Source organism: Taudactylus pleione, unplaced genomic scaffold (assembly GCF_031769625.1).
Source record: "Taudactylus pleione unplaced genomic scaffold, aTauple2 ptg000520l, whole genome shotgun sequence".
In the NCBI taxonomy this organism is placed as follows: Eukaryota; Metazoa; Chordata; class Amphibia; order Anura; family Myobatrachidae; genus Taudactylus; species Taudactylus pleione.
Window position 1 is genome coordinate 8,529,331 of NW_028284922.1, and position 19,270 is coordinate 8,548,600.

Here is a 19,270-nt window from a genome sequence, read left to right on the forward strand (position 1 = left end):
TGAATCACATAATAAATTACTGACTGAATTGTTGTCAAATTAACCCATTTATTCATCAGTGCATAAAGGTTGTCACATAACTCAGTATGTTGTGATATAATGTACCCAACATACAAAGAAAAAATAATTGGACACACTATTGGTTTAATATAATCAGCAGTTTTGTTTATATTTTACACCTGTTAATCATCCGGTCTATAGCTTGTGCACCAGCCCAAGACCGGAATATGGGATTTTAATAGTAAGGCTTGACTTGCTGTGAGTAGTTTAAATAATAATTATTAGTAACCAGCCACTATATCAGGCCATAGCTTCCCTGCACATATTATGTTGAATACCTGTATACCCGAGCGTGCTATAGCCGCGTCCTGGGTAGAGGTCAGGTTAGTGTGCAGCTAAATATCAGCCCAAAACCAGGATATAGGACTCATTGATTCAATTCTATTTGCTTATTGAAAGCTAAACCAAATGACAGTGGTCACCTATACTCTGTTGGGCAATGTTCGTGATTAACGTATTGCTCCCATGAATATCCCATGAATATCAGGTTGATTTCCTATGTCCACGAGCACGCTATATAGCCTGATAAAGCCTGTCAGTGAAACGTACGTTGGCGTTTTGAATGCTGACCAAAAGGGCGCTGCTCCTAAAATGATTGCTTTTTAAATATGTTACTGTTTGTGTATGTATATGTATTGTCGGCACTTAGTTAAGATAATAACGCAGCTCATACCCGAGACGCGGCTATAGCGTGCTCGTGGACATAGGAAATCAACCTGATATACCTGGGTCCATTCCACTCACTGCAAGAAGGTCAACCAACCGGTGGAGAAGAGGCTGATAACGTTGACCTGTTGATCGCGAGCTTGTTCCAGGAGGGTTAAAAGGTTGCAGTGAGATATCTGAGCTAAAGAAATTTTCAGGTCCTTGCTGCGGCAATGGACTGGTCTGCTGTATTCATTTTTATATTCTCTTCCAGAGTTTCCATCATCCTGATTTGTTCGGGGATTTCTGGTTTCTGTGATGGGGGACCGATAGAGGAGATAGGAGCTGATGGCAGTATTAGTGGAGTGGAGTCGAAAGGAGGAGAGCTATGCCAATCAGGGGAGTGTTTGACCAATCTTAGTACTGTAATTGTTAAGAGATCTGCTATTTTGGATACTCGGAGGCAGTGTGAAGGTCTATCGTCTGAGGATTATTGTATGTGTGAGTTCTGTGGGTCCGTAATTGATGAGAGATGCATCCAACGGTGTCAATCCAAGTATAATCAGTATTGGGGTGGGTATCCTTTAGAGGATTATCACACCATCGTGGGCAAAATTTTGGATCAAACCGACTGTTGGGTGTGCTCTCACATGCCCCAAGGACAACATAATGTAGGATTTGTGCCCTTCCCGTTAAATGTCTCTGAGATTTTAGAATCACAAAGAGGACATTCACTGGATGGAAAATTTCTTAACACCAAATCACACCATTTTAAACTCCACCAGTATCAGGCAGATAAAACACTTTTATGTTTAAACATCACCAACTCTAATGATCCAGGAAGTTGGGAGGTGACTGGAAATAATCAGACGATGACCTTCTCACAAAGAGCTGACCGTGAGCCTATGAATTATGAACTGTTACGCAAAATTAGTCCAGGTGGAAGACACTCCCAGTATAAATATACACTAAGTTCCACCAAAGAATTGATTGGTAAGGTACCAGATGGATATTGTGCCAAGATATTACAACTGGAAACTTGCATGTGTCAAATGGGAGAACATGAAGTAGGATCACTTGCTAAGGAAATGTGTGTGACAATAATGATGCATTGTATTCCTTATGTTCTCCCTGATGATGTATATTTTATATGTGGAAGGAAAGCGTATAAGTGGCTCTCTCCGAGTTCCGAAGGTTTGTGTTACCTGGGAAGAGTAGTCCCAGAGGTTATGACCCTCACACATGGTGAAATGCTCGGTATTCATAAAAACACACCATCACCATATCTTCACACACAGTATGAACACAGAGGCAAAATAAATATGATACCTGGTGATGTGCATAAAGCCACACAGTTAATTAGTGAGACAATTGGCTTTTAAGTTTTGGTAGCATTGGATCCCACCAGGATCGCTCAGGGTACACTAACTTTTAGATATACCCAAGATCTTGCTAAATTAATAGATAATATCACCGAGATGTATGATAACACATTCAGGTATACAGGTACACATTCAGGTATACAGGTAAGGAGTTGCAAGTGTACAAGAAAGAACTGGTGCAACACAGACTAGTGTTAAATTATTTAACAGCTGTCACTGGAGGGTATTGCATAACTTTGGCCACCCAATTTGGAGTAAAGTGTTGCACTTACATTACAAATGGTACCAGCGATCCCAAGGAGGTAATAGACCGGAAGATGGATGAAATTCTGCAGCTAAAATGGGAATTTCGAAAGAACCATAATGCTTCAGTGGCTGAAGTAGAGGAGAAGGTAGAGGAATGGGTTTCATGGTTGAACCCAGTGAAATGGTTCTCAAGTCTAGGAGAGTGGGTCCAGGAAATGATTGCAAGCATAGGTAAACTCCTGATCCTCATACTGGTTGTCATCATAGTAATTGGCTTATGGGTCAAGTGTGTTCCTACTGTGTTGAAATGTGGAAAATGTAAAGATATGGTAAACCGGAAGAATGAAATTATGATGGTGGTCAGTAGTAACAATATGAATACTGAGGTAAATGTAGAACTGCATTACAACCCTGAACTAGAAGGTACCATTGTATAATGTATAAGATTTAGACATGCATAAAATGTGTTATTAAAATTTTATTTTAAAACATCTTAAATAATGTAAGTCCCTATTCCCCCTCAAGACTTCCTTTATAGGATTGGTGCATCCCCACATCTTTCCCATGATCTCCCAAGATCCGCGGTGTGCGTATAGGGGTAGTTTCATGTCCCCTCCTAAAGACACATTGATGGTTTAAGAACCACCTTGTGCCATCCCATAATATAACATTAAATAATATGTCATAATGTAAGCCTAAATTAATTTTAAAATCAGAGTATGATAGCATGTTGTTTGCTATCAAAGGGTGGACTGTCGAAGCCATATAATTGGCTGAGACAGGATCGGTTTAAAATTAGATCGGGGAGACGCCATTTTGCGAATGGCAATGAGCCGCCATTTTGTGACTGGCCACCCAGCACTATTTTAGTGAAACTTGCCATTATAAGTACATACGGCGATGCTATTATTTAAAAGTCCTCACCACATAAATACTGTCACGATCCGGTGCAAGTGTTCCTCTGTGGAGGACGGTGAGCCGGGGGGTTCGGGTGACTATGGGAGTGACTGGACTAGGTCTCCTAGTTGCGGCCGAACCCAGGTTTGGCTAGACCTGCCCAGAGGCGCGGAGTCTAAGGGGGTCATTCAGACCCGGTCATTAGCGCCGATGCGCTCAGACCGGGTCGATGGCCCCCCACAGAGCATGCACACAACGGCGCCATCGCCGTCATGTGCATGCGTGAGACCCGCTATGACCGACAGCGCCGGTCGTAGCGGGTCTCGATCCAAAGGGGGCGAGCTAGTGATGTCAGTGGAGAGCTTCTGGCTCAGACAGAGCCAGAAGCTCTCCAGGGCTTACGACAAGTGAGACCCTACCCTAGGGTCTCGTCGTAAGCCCCGATGGTGTCCCCATCGCGACCATCACCTGAGCGGTCGTTAGAGCTGTGGGTGTTAACCCACAGCCTAACAACCACAACAGAGGCGGGCGGTCAGGATGCAAGTGGCCGCCCAGTTTCTGAGCGACCGCTTGCATCCTCTGACCGCCTCTGAATGAGGCCCTAACTCACTTGGTGGTTTTCTCCAGTGACCCCTCCAATTGGGATTTGGTTTGCGCCGCACCAAGTGAGCTGGTCGCAGCCCTCTGGACAGGTACCTGGGATTGGCAGAAGACCGGAAACTATATATAATGCTAGAACACTGGAGGTGAACAGAATGCTAGAAAACAGGGGAAGAATCTGGATACTAGAACTTAGGCATGGACTGGAAATAGTTAAATATCCAGGTGCTGATTAGCACAGAAAACACAAACATATACTGGGATTGCACAGACAAGAGCAGAGTGGACTCAGGGAATATATTGGGAATGCTAGAAATGTGGGTGCTGACTGCACAGACAAGACACAGAGAGAAGTGGACACAGGCACATGTAGTAATCCCAGTCACAGGCTTGCTTGGAAACACAGGAAAACATACAGGAACTGCAACAGATTCTGGATCTGATTAGCACAGTGAGACACAGAGAGAAGACAGGCATATACTGGATAAGCTAGAAATGCTGGTACTGGACAAAGGCAAATACTGGGAGAGCTAGAAATGCTGGTACTGGACAAAGGCAAAATACTGGGAGAGCTAGAAATGCTGGTATTGGACAAAGGCAAAATACTGGGAGAGCTAGAAATGCTGGTACTGGACAAAGGCAAATACTGGGAGAGTGCTGGGAGGTCCAGCTGTGAGCTAACTAGTGATTAGCACAGTGAGACACAGAGAGAAGACAGGCATAAATACAAAGACACACAGGAAAGAGATATAAAGTACTGTGAGAGAGCTAAAATCTCAGACTAAGGGTTAGCATGGAAGCTAATTCAGGAAACTGGAGAACTGTGAGCAGGCTGAAGCAACTCTCTGAAGGAATAGCACAGAGTAACACTGGTGAGTATCACAAGTCACTGGAACAGCGAAGTTGAACAGCAGTTACTTGTTCCTGGAGTCAGACTAAAATACCCCTGGGTGGCTGATCATTGGATCAGAGGATCAGCTGAGTGACCACAGAGACTTGTCAGGTGATATGAGCCAACATGGCTGCACCCATGCCCGGCACCCCGGAAACCAGGACGCACACACGGTAGTCCTAGCGGACCCCAGGGAGTATACTCAGTCACCACTCATCTCCACTCCCAGCGTCTGGACACCTAAGCCCAAGGACACCAGCGCAGAGGTGAGTAGCGGCCGATCCCAGGCCACATCCTGACAAATACAGACAGACAGTCACTAATACATATAAATTGATTATCCCTGCAAAACACGTACCATGGTGTACTCCACAAAATACATAGTTGCACAGCGCTAACTAGAGTCTTTTCCCAATTCCCCAATACTTGCACACTGCACACTTACATAAAAGGTTCCCTAGCATTAAAGTGTAATATTCAAGGTTTATGCAGTAATTATTAACGTTGTATAATAAAGGTTATTTGATATCTAAGGTTTAGTACATGGTAAGCCGACCGTGTTTGGTGTTGTACTGATCCACTGTGTCTCAACAGATTCCCGGTATCATCGGTGAGAAGATCGCAACATGCGTCTGCAAACTATGGACTATAGAGAGTTAAAACATTAAAATGTACTCTGTAATGTTAGCAGCTTAGATTAGCATGCAGCGGGAAAAAGGACACAAAGGGTTGTTGGAGGCTGTTTGTGTCCATTCGAATTGACCTATGAACTATCCTGTAACAGAAGCACTTTTAAGAAGAACCAATGCAATCATGCCAAACTTGTCTATTGTATTGCCTATTCCTGTGAGAGTATATATGTGCGCTCTCTAAACCCAGTCTTGATTCTTCTTGCTGTGCTGTTGACGGAGGTTTCTATTACTGATGCCGGTATCTGGGTCCAGAGCTCGTGCGTATGTAACAACTGTACCTTAGGTTTGTATGATTTATTTGCGCTAATTGTCTTTAGATCACAGCGTGTAACCATCTGTTTTCATATTGAATAATAGCTTTTTTGTGCTTTGGAACCACATTCAAAGTCTGAAAGCAGTTATTTATTGTGCGACTCATTACGCTAAATAGCGACAATTTTAGAAGGTATAGGCAGGATTTTAGAAGGTATAGACAGGATTGCATAGAGGTTTTAATTGGGTATCCATACCACAGTGTCACAACACAATGTCAATGTAGCAGCTTGGAGGCTGAGAAACAGACTGTGCACTGGTGCGGCTTGGAAGCCAGGAGACAGTCTGTGCAATGGTGCAGCTTGGAAGCTTGGGAGCTGGGAAAATGACTCCATAAACAGGAACAGTGAAACCTGGAAGACTGGCTAGGACCTCTGAGAACAGAACAACAAACACAGCATGTCAGATAATATAACCGGCAGTAAGTGCAGGACTGGCTGTATACTTATGAGATGCAGGATCCAATCAGAGACAATTCCTGGAGAGTAATTCCTGATCAAAGGCATGTCTGTACCTGCTCTGCAGACAAGCAGCTAGTTAATTAATGAGCACATGGGCTCAGTACACAGACAGGCAGGAATGACAGGCTATGATCTGTACACAGACAAGACAGGATTAGATGCAGTATCCCAGTTGCAACTATGGCTGGAACCTGCCTCCAAGATGATCCGCTACCCGCGGATCCTAACGCATACTCTGCAACTTTATACAACTGCAGCTACATACTCTGCAACTTTATACAAATTCAACTACATACTCTGCAACTTTATACAAATGGCGTTACATACTCTGCAACTTTATACAAATGCCGGTACATGCTATGCAACTTTATAAAAATGCTGCTACATACTCTGCAACTTTATACATATGCCGCTACATACTCTGCAACTTTATAAAAATTATGCTACATACTCTTTCTCTGCTGTACATCTGTGTGGCTGAAGAGTGGATAGAACAGGACCCAGACTGAAAAGGGTCAAGGAGGGAATGGGAGGAAAGAAAGGTGGTAAGGCAGTTGTAAACAATTTGTTCAAGGAGTTTGGAGGCAAAAAGGAGGAGAGAGATGGATCTGTAGATGGATATAGGGTTAGGATCAAGGGAAGGTTTTTTAAGAGTGGGCAGACAAGGGCATGTTGAATGCAGAGGGGACAGTTCCAGATGAGAGGGAAAGATTGAAGAGGTGGGCCAAATGGGAACAAACACAAGGATAGAGGTAGCAGAGGAGACGAGAAGGAATAGGGTCAAGGGGGAAGGTGGAAGGGGGGGAACTGGGTGAGGGCCATGACATCCTCGCCAGATACAGGGAAGAAGGATGTCAGAGTAGGTAAAATTGATGGGGAGGAGTGATCCAGGAAAGGAGGAGGTGGACAGCTGGAGGACTGGTGGGACATGATGTTCTGACGTATGGAGTCAATTTTAGATGTAAAGTAGGTAGCAAAGTCAAGGGCAGAGAGTGAGGAGGGGAGATGAGGAGGGGGTGGGCAGAGGAGGGAGTTGAAAGTGGTGAAGAGACACTGGGGATTTCAGGACTGGGAGGAGATTAGGTTCTTGAAATATGACTGTTTAGAGAGGGAAAGAGCAGCACTGTAGGATGACTCAGAAATTTGAAATGAAAAAAATCTACTTTAGAGTGTGATCTTCTCCACTGTCACTCTGTGGTTCGTGAACTCTTTTGCAGGTATCTGGTGCATTTGGAATGCCAGGGTTAAGGTGTGGATCTGCAAGGGTGAGTAGGGATCGCCACAACAACAGAGTCAAGAGCAGAAGTAGGGGAGGCATTGTATAGGGAAGCAGCTTGTTCAGGGCAGGAGAGAGCAAGGATAGGGGAGAGAAGAGTAAAGGAGGGAAGAAAAGGAAATGGTGTTGATAGTCTCAATGTTACACTTACAGTAGTGATGGTGGCCTAAGGAGGTAGAGGAGTGGAAGAAGAGAGAGATAAGTTAAAAGAGAGAAGGTGATGATTAGGGGAGGTATGGGGAATTGGAGTAATCAGAAATAACAAAATGGTGATGGAAGACCAGATCAAGCGACTGCCCACTCACATGGAAGGGTGAGGAGAATCATTGGGAGAGACCAAATGAAGTTGTGAGGGTAAGAAGTTTGGATGCAGAGGATTCAGTGAGGATATCAACTGGAATATTAAAGTAAATAGGATAATGGAGGGAAAGTTTGAGGAGAGAAAGTGGGTCAGGAAGCGAACTTGTCAAGGAATTTGGAGGGAGGCCCAGGGGGACGGTAAATGACAGCTACTCGCAGGTGTACTGGTTGGAAGAGGCATATAGCATGAACCTCAAATGTAGAGAAAGTAAGGGATGGTTCAGAGGATAGGAGTTGGTAGGAGTAACCTGGGGATAGAAGGACCCCAACACCACCACCATGGTGACCCCCGGGCCAAGGGGTGTGGGAGAAGGTGAGAGCCAAAGAGGAGAGAGCTGGAGCTGAAGTGGTGACATATGGTGAAATCCAGGTTTCAGTAATGGCTAGGAGATGCAAGTTGTTGGAGATGAAAAGGTCATGGGTGGGAACCAGTTTATTATAGACTGATCTGGCATTCCAGAGGGCACAGGAAAGAGGGACAGTGTTTGTGGGAGCAATTTGAATGAGTTTATCAGGGTTTCTGTAATGAGTACTTTAGGTGAGATTAATTTGGAGGACCAAGATGAATAGAGTGGAGAGAATGTGCGGGCACTGGTGCTGGGAGGGGAACCTTTAGATGGTGGGCAGGGAGGGAGTTTAATGAGATGTGGATGGAGGTGGGATGAGGTGACATAATGAGGAGAGTTGGAGGAGGGATTAACGGTAGGGTAGTAGGACCATGGTGGGTTAGAAGTGAACAGAAGTGAAGTAATGGGAGAGGAGAGGGAGGAAGGCAGACAGAGAAGGGGAGAAAAGGGAAGGAGGAGGTGGAGGAGACAGGGGGGAAAGAATAAAGGTGGAAGAAGGTTGCAGAACAGAGGATTGGGTAGACACTGAGTGACGAAGGAAATGGAAGAAAACATGGCCATGGTGTGGCTGAGGTGAATAGGGGGAGGAAAGATGGAGGTAGGAATGAAGTATGAATGTGAGTGAAAGTGCAAGAGATTTGCAGAAAAGCAACTGAAAGTACATTGGAGGAAAAGGTGTATGCACAATAATAAAAGTTTATTTTTGAGCGTAGTAAAAGTGGAGATTTAATGGGTGGAGAAATTGAATATTAAAGTAGACTGTGTTAGAAGAAAGATGACATGAGGCTAGGCAAAGAACTAATGTAGAAAGATATTATTTCAAAGTGGAAATATGGCATTGGCACAGAAGACAGTATGCTTGGAGGTATTTGTGAGACCATAGAGCAAGCACAAATATTATCAATTAAAGAGTTCAGTTTTTACAGTGGTCAAACTGTAAACTGAGCAAACTGGGTCCAGTGATGACTGTCCTGGTTATGCAGACAGCATGTGTTTGTAGTGAATCGATTTTTAATTCACATTTCTTGATTATACATTGTCCAAATGTTGTTTTGTTTTTTGGAGGGTTAGAAGTTAGAGTGTACTCCTTCTGTTTTACTCTTGTACATTTCCCTGCCTCTGCCGCAGGCACAGCTCACAGAGCAGTGCCCTGAGCATTGCCGCTGTGCTGTCACAGTCAATGTGTGACAGTGACAGCCAGTCCTACCGTCACAGGAGGATTAAGTACTTGTGCGGATGAACCTGGGGTGGATCCAGGAGAGGTTATAAGGGCCGATGTGTGATATTGAAAGGACGCAGGTCTGAGATGTGTGTTGCTCATGGATGGCCCACTGACACAGAAGTGATGCTGATGGAGAGATACACCCGGAATGGACTGTGGATATACACAACAGGTCACTGGAAAGTTCGGGAGGAGCACAGACTGTCAGAATGGCTTTTAAGCAGGGCTCCCTCTAGGGGTGGCAGTAGGGAGTAGCTCCGCTGGTATGCAGAGTGTCTAGGAGGCTGGAACCTGGAGAAATAACATATATGTGAGACTCAGCAGGAGCAAGGTAAGGCAAGGAGCTCAGAGAACTAGCACCCAGATAGGCTGGAAATAACATTGCACTGGCAATTAAAGAACTGCAGATCAGCCCTTAAATACCCGGAGGAAGTGCAGGATTGGTTGCTAGGACTCCTGGAATGCTGTGCCTGGACTGGCCGAAAGGAGTCACCTGACCCAATCCAAAATGACAGCACCCATGTTGTGCTGCAGCACTGCCAAGGTGTGTGTTACTCACATCAGCAGCCAGGACACTATGCCTCCAGACCCCTGTAGCATGCAGCGCGGACCTCCATATGCCTGCACCCTCGCCAGAAGGACCCGCCAGAGCGCCCAGACAGGTAAGTGCCGCTGACCCCGACCCTTCATAGCCCTGGTCGGGACATCTATACTGTAGGTGTTGGGGCATGGGGTACTGGTGAGAGAGAAGGTGCGGCCCAGTGGAAAGTGCCCCTTTATCCTGGTGGCCCAATCTGCCCGTTTTCTCCACCCCCACCACCCCTCTGCTTTTAATAAAGCTGATAGCTACAGTATTATTTTTAATAGTTGCATATATTATTATTTATTCATTTTATGTTCTTCAGCATGCACTAGGCACCAGCAGACCCTTTTGCTCTGCTGGTATAGTGACCTTATGTGAATGATTTTATAAAAAAAATATATTACTACAGTAGTTGTTTAATTATTTGTATACAATCATTCACATACAATCACTACACAACACAAAACCTACTGAGCTGATTACAGTACCATCGCTGGCTGTCAAGGTTTTTTTCTTCAGCTCAACCCCAGGCAGCTCGGCAGCCTGCTCCTCATCTTCTACAAAGGAAGAAGAGGGCAGGCTAGGGCGTGGTGCCAACACTCAGTGCCAGATTATCATTGATGATGTATTGCCATAGATAGTGTGACCAGCACAGTGGGTAGTGTGGCGGGTGTATGCACACACACACAAACATATATATAATTGTGTAAAGTCCATCTGCCTTCTCAGTGGGGGTGCAGTGGAAGTCTGGGCTCATGCACCAGTAGCTCCCACTGCAAGGGAGTAGCTACCTAGAAGATGACCAGCTGCCAGGAACAAGGTAAATATAAGGGGTGGAGCAGAGCAAAGGAGAGGGTGGCAGGACTGAGCGAATAGAGGCGGGATGGAGAGTTCGGGGTGGGGGGGAGCTTCTAGAAAAAGTGACACACGGTAGCGGGTTCAGAAAAGAGCAGAGAGTGGATAGAGCCAGTCAGACTGGAGAACGTGAGAATGAGGTGACCTGGCATATGTACATAAATATATAAATATTATATATGTATATATATATATATATATATATATATATATATATATATATACACACACACACACACACATACACTTACACACACATAAATACACAAAACAATTATTAATATCATTGGTCAGTGGCAGTGCACTTACAGAAGTAGCATTCCTTTTTCGAGCACTGCACTGACACCACTTCCTCGATCAGCAGCCGCCTTCATGGAGCAGAGCTTAGCTAAGCTTCTGTTGAACATGACGGTGCGGCCCGGCGGCACTTGAATGTTGTCACGTGGCGCGGAGGAGGCACCGAGCAGTTGCGTGTATCACAGGGAGGGCTTATGCCTTGCTCCCACTGCTCCGCCAGTATTATGCAAATTGGCAGTAGGCGGTATCCGCTGGTGGGCTGACAAGCAGGGGGGTTGCGGCTTCAGTGGGCGGGTCTGAAGTGGGCACTGGCAGCCAGGCTGTAACAGTCCTGCAGAGCGTGTGGGCTAGACGCAGAGACCTCACTCTGGTAGTGATAGTGAGGAATGTGGGGTGATATGACTTATAGACAGTGGCGGCTGTGGTCGCTGCTAGCACAATTCAATTGAAGGATGTCTGAGACATCCTTAATTTTTTCATTTAATTGACTCTGCGGCGCCCTCCAGTGGCCGGCCCTATTCACACATATATTAAGCACTGCAGCCTAAAAGTAGCTCTTAATTAAGGAAACCAGGCATATGTATCCAATGATTACAAACAACCCCCAATCCATTCCCACTTGAATAACTAGCAATAAATTACATTAAACAAACAAGAAATACCATAAAGCTAACAACTCAATATATACATTTATAAACTAAACCTCTGCTTGAGATATTTCCCAGCAATACTTGGTTTTTATTTACCTAGTATCCAATAGACTATTGCAAACATCAGTATAATAAACTTGCATCAATGAGTGGTTTTAATTTACCTAGAAATCAATAGACTATTGCAAACATCAGTATGAGCTAGGTTGAAGCCAGGGGAAAACACTAGTCAGTATACATTATTTGCTTGGTTTATTGCAGGACCATCCACCAGGGCACTAATAGCTAACCTGATACTTTTTGGGGGCTACATTTGGAGGCTAACTTTTATAAAGTCTGCACATGGGGACACTGTGATAAATATGATGCTATGCCCTGATAACATAATGGGGATCAATGATAAATGTGAAAATGGCCTTATTTGAAAGGTTGTTCATCTCATAGTGGGCTTGATTCAGAGGTGGGCGGAATTGCACAGTCGCACACAAGCGGTTGTGCAGTTCCGGCAATTTAAAATGCAAATGCAGAAGGAGGTGTCACCCACCTCCTTGCTGCATTTGCGTGATCCCAGTGCTGCAACCGAGGTCGCAGCCTGTGATCCCCATCAGAACAATCATGACATAGGTCGTGATTGTTTCCTGTGCTCCTCAGGCCACGCTGCAGGAGCTAAAGCGTCCCGCAGCCTGGCCGGGTCCTGGCAGCTTGCGAGGCCAAGAAGTCTGTGTGCACCCACGCCCCCGTATCCAGGTACGCCGCCAAGGAACAACCCCGCTCTGCCTCCCAAACACCGCCGCCTGTCAATCAGGCTGCGGCTGGGAGACACTGCAAGCGGACTTGCAGTCGGAGGGCTGCACATGCGCAGTACACCTCCTGCGCATGTGCAGTCCCCCCACCATCGTAGATGTACACTAACTATCGGGTTAGCGTACTTCTCTGATTCAGGCCAGTCTGTACACACTTGACGATTTGAACAATATATCATTATAAGATATCATTATCATACATATATTTAAAAAATATCGCCCAGTGTGTATGAGGCTTAACATTGGAAGAAAACCATTGTAAATTATGACCATCGCTACTGTAGTAGTAGTACACAAGATTACACCAGTGATAAGATAATTTGACTGATCAGTGTACCTGAAATAATTGGCTGTGGGATGATTAGGCTTCTGTCTGGAACATTCTGAACTTCAATAAACTTCACATTTAAAGTGGTAGTTAATTGTTCCTGCAGCATTTCCTCCAATCTCCTGTAATCACTGAGCGGGGGTCCTATAAACTCAATGAACAAGTTGCCTTCAATCTCTGTGCTGGAAGCTGGTGAAACCAGCTCAGTCTTCAGTACAGAGAGTCCGAATGTCTTCCCAGCTTCTGCAATGACTTCTCTCAGTGATTCCTCTTGGAGTTTGTAGAGGACACGAACAGATTGCTCAGCTTTGATAATTGGACAAATGACGCCGGCTTCTGTCCGTGTGAAGTGATCACAAACACGGATCAGGGTTTTCTCCCTCCTGGCTCTTTTCGGAGAAGGCTCCATGATGTTCCCCTGCTGCGCTCTCTCTTCAGTGTCTCCTATTATTGTTAGATAGTACCCTGGAGACAATGTAGCTGTTATGTACTGTGCCTGATGTCTGAGAGAGGCGGGTCAGTAGATGGGTTGTGTCTTAAGAAACAGGAGGAAGTAAAAAAAATATGCACGTGCAAAAGAAGAAATAAAAGTGGTGAAGGCTGAAACCTGAGGTGACAGGAGCATAATTACCAAGTTCGCTTATAACAAACAGAATTGGGCTTGTTTCCTCTTCATGGTTGCTTGTCGCTTGTTTTTGGGTTTGAGAGACAGACACCATTAATAAAGTAAGGACAGGATACATAGCTGCTTCACCCAGAGATTTATGTTTAGCTGTCTATCTGTATATTTCTCTATATTATCTGTCTCTTTGTATATTGCTCTGTATTATCTGTCTCTGTATTAGCTTTCTCTGTATTAGCTTTCTCTGTATTAGCTGTCTCTCTGTATATATCTCTGTATCAACTGTATCTTTGTATATCTCTCTATATTAGCAGTCTCTCTGTATTAGCTGTCTTTCTGTATACCTCTCTGTACTATCTGATTTTCTGTACATCTCTCTGTATTAGCAGTCTCTCTGTATTATCTATATCTCTGTATTATCTGTCTCTCTGTATTTTCTATCTCTCTGTATATCTCTCTGTATGATCTGTCTCTCTGTATATCTCTCTGTATTATCTATCTCTGTGTATATCTCTCTGCAGTTTCTGTCTCTGTATTAGCTGTCTCTCTGTATTATCTGTCTCTGTATTTTCTGTCTCTCTGTATATCTCTCTGTATTATCTATCTCTCTGTATATCTCTGTATTATCTGTCTCTGTGTATATCTCTCTGCATTATCTGTCTCTGTATTAGCTGTCTCTCTGTATATATCTCTGTATTAACTGTCTCTTTTTATATCTCTCTGTATTAGCTGTCCCTCTGTATTGTCTATATCTCTGTATTATCTGCCTCTCTGTATTGTCTATATCTCTGTATTATCTGTCTCTCTGTATATCTCTTTGTATTATCTGTCTCTGTATATCTCTTTGTATGATCTGTCTCTCTGTATATCTCTCTGTATGATCTGTCTCTCTGTATATCTGTATGATCTGTCTCTGTATAACTCTCTGTATGATCTGTCTCTCTGTATATCAGGCTTGCCTACCCTCCCGATTTGGTCGGGAGCCTCCCTGACCCCCCGGAAAGGCAGGCAAGCCTGCCACCTGTCCCCCAGACTACTACTGGAAGCCCCACAGCAGCGGTGCCTGATGTCTCAATTCTCGCTGAATCGCGTCATCGTGACTCCGCCCCCTGCATCACAATGCCTTTATTTTTGGCATTCTGAAGAGGGGGCGGGGCCACGATGACACAATTGTGTGGTCACGCCCCTGACCCTGCCCCCAAAATGCCGTCATAGCGCGGCCATGCCCCCACTGTATGCAGGTGTTCAGGTCCCTCCTGGAAGGAGGGCGCTGAATGTCGGCAAGTATGCTGTATATCTGTATTATCTGTCTCTCTGTATATATCTCTGTATGATCTGTCTCTGTATGATCTGTATTTATGTATTATCTGTCTCTCGGGTTATCTCCCTGTATTAGCTGCCTCTGTATATCTCTCTGTATTAGCTGTCTCTCTGTATTGCCTATATCTCTGTTTTTGTTTCTTTGTATTTTCTGTCTCTCTGTATATCTCTCTCTATGATCTGTCTCACTGTATATCTCTCATTATTAGCTGTCTCTTTGTATTATCTATATCTCTGTATTAGCTGTTTCTCTTTATTATCTATCTCTGTCTTATCTGTCTCTGTGTATATGTATCTATATTATATTATCTATCTATCTATCTATCTATCTACAGGTGCGTCCAGTTACATTGTGGCTAATCGCACCACAAATGTGCGCGGGCATCACACCATGCGATTAACCGCAACTCCATACACCACAGTATGCTATGGTGCACACTGCAATCGCACCATACAATCATATGGAGGTGTGGTCACGTACATCTACAGATGGGCATAGCTAATTTGTTGTTAATGCCGCGCCATTCAGGCCTCTGTGTCGTGCCATGGAAAGTTGCGTGATGGCTGTACTTTGGCATACCATGGTATTCTCCAACGAAAGATATGCTACGGCATGTAATACAGTGCTGAACCGCTGGGTGGCGAGTGCTCCACTGATGTAATTTGTACTGAGGCCCTGATTCAGAGCCGGACGCTCTGACAGAGCGCTCGCTCTGAATCAGGGCCATCCTTCTTAATTTTTAGAGCGGCCTCCTGGCTGCTTGCATAGCTGTGGGTGTCAAGACCATAGCGACCATCGGGCTTGCGACGAGACCCTTGTGGTAGGGTCTCATTGCCGCAAGCCCTGGAGTGCTTTCGGCTCTATCAGAGCCGAAGGCACTCCCACTGACATCACATGTGATGTCAGTGGGGCTGGCCCCAGATGGTAGGCGTTCCCATGGGAATGCCTCCGTCTGGGCAGCCACGCGTCCGACATGCCCACCAAAGGGGGCGTGCTGTCACTCACCATCGACCGCATGCCCCCTTTGGTACGAGACCCATAGCGACGGCTTGCCCGTCGCTATCCGGGTCTCGAGCATGCGCACAATGGAGCCAGGTCCGTCGTGCACATGCGCACTGGGCCAACATCGACCCGCTTGTGAGTGCTCAGCGCTCGCGAGCGGGTCTGAATCAGGCCCTGAATGCCATACTATTAAATTGGATGGATATCACATTCACACACTGTATTTGAATATTGCATGTTCGCACAACCAATCTTTTTAACATCACATAAGCTCTTAGAATGGGACGCAAATCAGTACACATACTGTACATAACTGTACAGTAGTGTAATTGCTGTGTTCTTATTAGGGGTGAGCGGGTTCGGATTTCTGAAATCCGAACCCCCCCGAGCCCCCCCCGATCCGAGGCCGATCCGAGTCAGGCTCGACTTTTCCCGCCTGACTCGGATCTGAAATCGAGGCAAAACGTCATCATCCCGCCTTCTGGGTCTCGCGGGTTTTGGATCCTATATAAGGTACCCGCGTCGGCGCCATTTTCTCACTCGGCTGTGGACAGTGAAGAGGGAGGGTGGGAGTTAGGGCTGGCTGAGCTGTGTAGTGTAGTGTAGTGTAGTGCAGTGTAGTGTTGTGCTGTGCTGTGCTGCTGTTGTCCATAGGGGCTGTATCCACTCCTTCAAAGTCCATAGGGGCTGGCTGGACTGTGTTGTGCAGTCAGTTGTCCATAGGGGCTGTGTCCACTCCAAAGTCCTGAGCAGTGTCCCAGTCCTAAAGGGGTGCTGTAGTGTTGTCCAGGGGGTGCTCTGTCCATCAGGGGTGCTCCCCCCAAGTGCAGAAAAATATATATTTTTTCTGTGTTTGTGAATTGTGTGCACTGTGGCTGCACGTGCATCAACAAAGGAGCAGCGCCAAGCGTGCGCCTGTGTCCCATTAGTAAAGGGCCGGCTGGCTTGTCCGTTAAAGGGTGCTGTAACCCCCAAAGTACACTCCAAACATAATAAAAAAATATTTTATGTGTTTGTGAATTGTGTGCGCAGTAGCCGCACGTGCATCAACAATGTAGTGCCAAGCGTGCGATTGTGTCCTATAAATAAAGGGCCGACTGGCTTGTCCGTTAAAGGGTGCTGTAACCCCCAAAGAGCACTCCAAAGAAAATAAAAAAATATTTTCAGTGTTTGTGAATTGTGTGCACTGTGGCTGCACGTGCATCAACAAAGGAGCAGTGCCAAGCGTGCGCTTGTGTCCCATACGTAAAGGGCCGGCTGTCTTGTCCATTAAAGGGTGCTGTAACCCCCAAAGGGCACTCCAAACAAAATAAAAAAATATTTTCTGTGTTTGTGAATTGTGTGCACTGTGGCTGCACGTGCATCAACAAAAGAGCAGCGCCAAGCGTGCGCCTGTGTCCCATAAGTAAAGGGCCGGCTGGCTCATTTCTTAAAGGGTGGTGTAACCCACAAAGTGCACTAGTCTCCAACAAAAATCAAAAATTATTTTCTGTGTTTTTGTGCACCTTAGCCATATATATCAATATAACATAAATGGAGGACCAAACTTTCTCCGATAAAAATAAAATAGGGAAAGATCAAGAACCACTTCCTCCTAGTGCTGTTGCTGCTGATGGGAGTTGTTCATCATCCCAGAGAGGAAGTAGGAACACCACTACTTTTACTAAACAATTGACCCTCCAACAGTCCTTAGCGAGGAGGATGAAGTACGACAGCAGTTATCCTGAAGCAAAACGTATAACTGAGGCCTTGACTGCTCTGTGGGGGGCCATCGACCCGGTACGAGCGCATCGGCGCTAACGACCGGGTCTGAATGACCCACTGAATCTTTTTGCTCAACACAGATATCTGTATAAATGACAGAACTCACACACCACCAAGTGATTTCTTTTTAATCCTGTACTGAAGCTTTTAAAAAAATATATATATTCTTTTCCAAGCCTCGAACCCGAGACAAGCACTGTTGCAAGGTGATCACCTAATCTCTAGCCCACACGCCTGCCATATCAAGAAACGCACCTTTCATGTACAGTATGTGATGTGACGCCTGCAAATTACAGCAGACAATGTGTACAATGTACAGAGGCTCATCCTTGTGCACTCCACCCACCAGCTGCTGTTTTTAATAATAAAAAAATGTGTCTTTCAGAATATTCTACATATTATACTAGTACATATGTACAAAGTACCCCACCATTAGAGAATAATTCATCCCATCTCATTGAAAGCTGTGCGTGTGTCTCATTAATCTACAGTATTGGTTATACCATCATAAGAACTAGGGGTGTGCACCGTCCACTTATCGTGTTTTGTGTTTTGGTTTTGGATCTGGATCTTTTTTCGTGTTTTGGATCTGGATTGGTTTTGCCAAAACCACCCTTCCGTGTTTTTGGTTCTGGGTTTTGTGTTTTGGATCTGTATTTTTTTTTTAAAAAGCATAAAAACAGCTAAAATCACAGAATTTGTGGGTTTTTCTGCTCCTATGCTATTATTAACCTCAATAACCTTAATTTCCACTCATTTCCAGTCTATTCTGAACACCTCACAATAGTGTTTTTATGTCCAAAAGGTTGAACCGAGGTAGCTGGATGACTATGCTAAGCGACACGAGTGGCCAGCACAAACACGTGGCCCATCTAGGAGTGACACTGCAGTGGCAGACAGGATGGCAGTTTGAAAGACTAGGCCCCAAACAGTACATAATGCAAAGAAAAAAAAGAGGTGCAAGAATAGAATTGTCCTTGGGCCCTCCCACCCACCCTTATGTTGTATAAACAGGACATGCACACTTTAACAAAGCAATCATTTCAGCGCCAGGGTCTGCCACACAACTGTGGCTGAAATGATTGGTTCGTTTGGGCCCCCACAAAACAAGCTGGCAATTAATCTGTCCCTGCACAAACTGGCTCTACGGATTCAAGATGTCGTCCTCATCCTCCTCATCCACCGATTCCTCACCCTCTTCAGTGTTGTGTACATCCTCATCCTCACAGAGTATTAATTCGTCCCCACTGGAATCCACCACCACAGGTCCCTCTGTACGTTCTGGAGGCTGGTCTCCCTGGAAGAGTAGATAATTCATTTTTATGAACATCATCATCTCCACATTTTGTGGAAGCAACCTCCTACGCCTTTCGCTGACAAGGTTCCCGGCTGCACTAAACACTCTTTCGGAGTACACACTGGAGGGGGGCAACTCAGGTAAAATAGAGCCAGTTTGTACAGGGGCCTCCAAATTGCCTCTTTTTCCTATCAGTACAGGTACGGACTGTCTGCCATGCCTACTTGGATGCTGTCACCGATGTAATCCTTTAACAGACAGACGCAGGCTTGTCGCTGCTGCTTTGAGGATACAGGTGCGGCTACAGCCCACACAATTCACAAAGACAGAAAAAAATTTTTTTTATTGTTTGTGGA

At 45.2% G+C, this 19,270-nt stretch overlaps 1 protein-coding gene across 2 annotated transcripts in view; it reads right to left on the bottom strand.

The window, feature by feature from the left end:
- LOC148501326 (uncharacterized) overlaps positions 1–13,446 on the bottom strand; it is a 667,086-nt gene extending 653,640 nt beyond the window's left edge. For both annotated transcript variants that reach the window (XM_088450637.1, XM_088450636.1), the window contains exon 1: positions 12,918–13,446. In XM_088450637.1, the coding sequence (XP_088306763.1) occupies positions 12,918–13,317 (400 nt within the window). In that variant the 5' untranslated portion in view covers positions 13,318–13,446. The remainder of the gene's footprint in view (positions 1–12,917) is intronic.
- Positions 13,447–19,270: the final 5,824 nt, after the last annotated feature.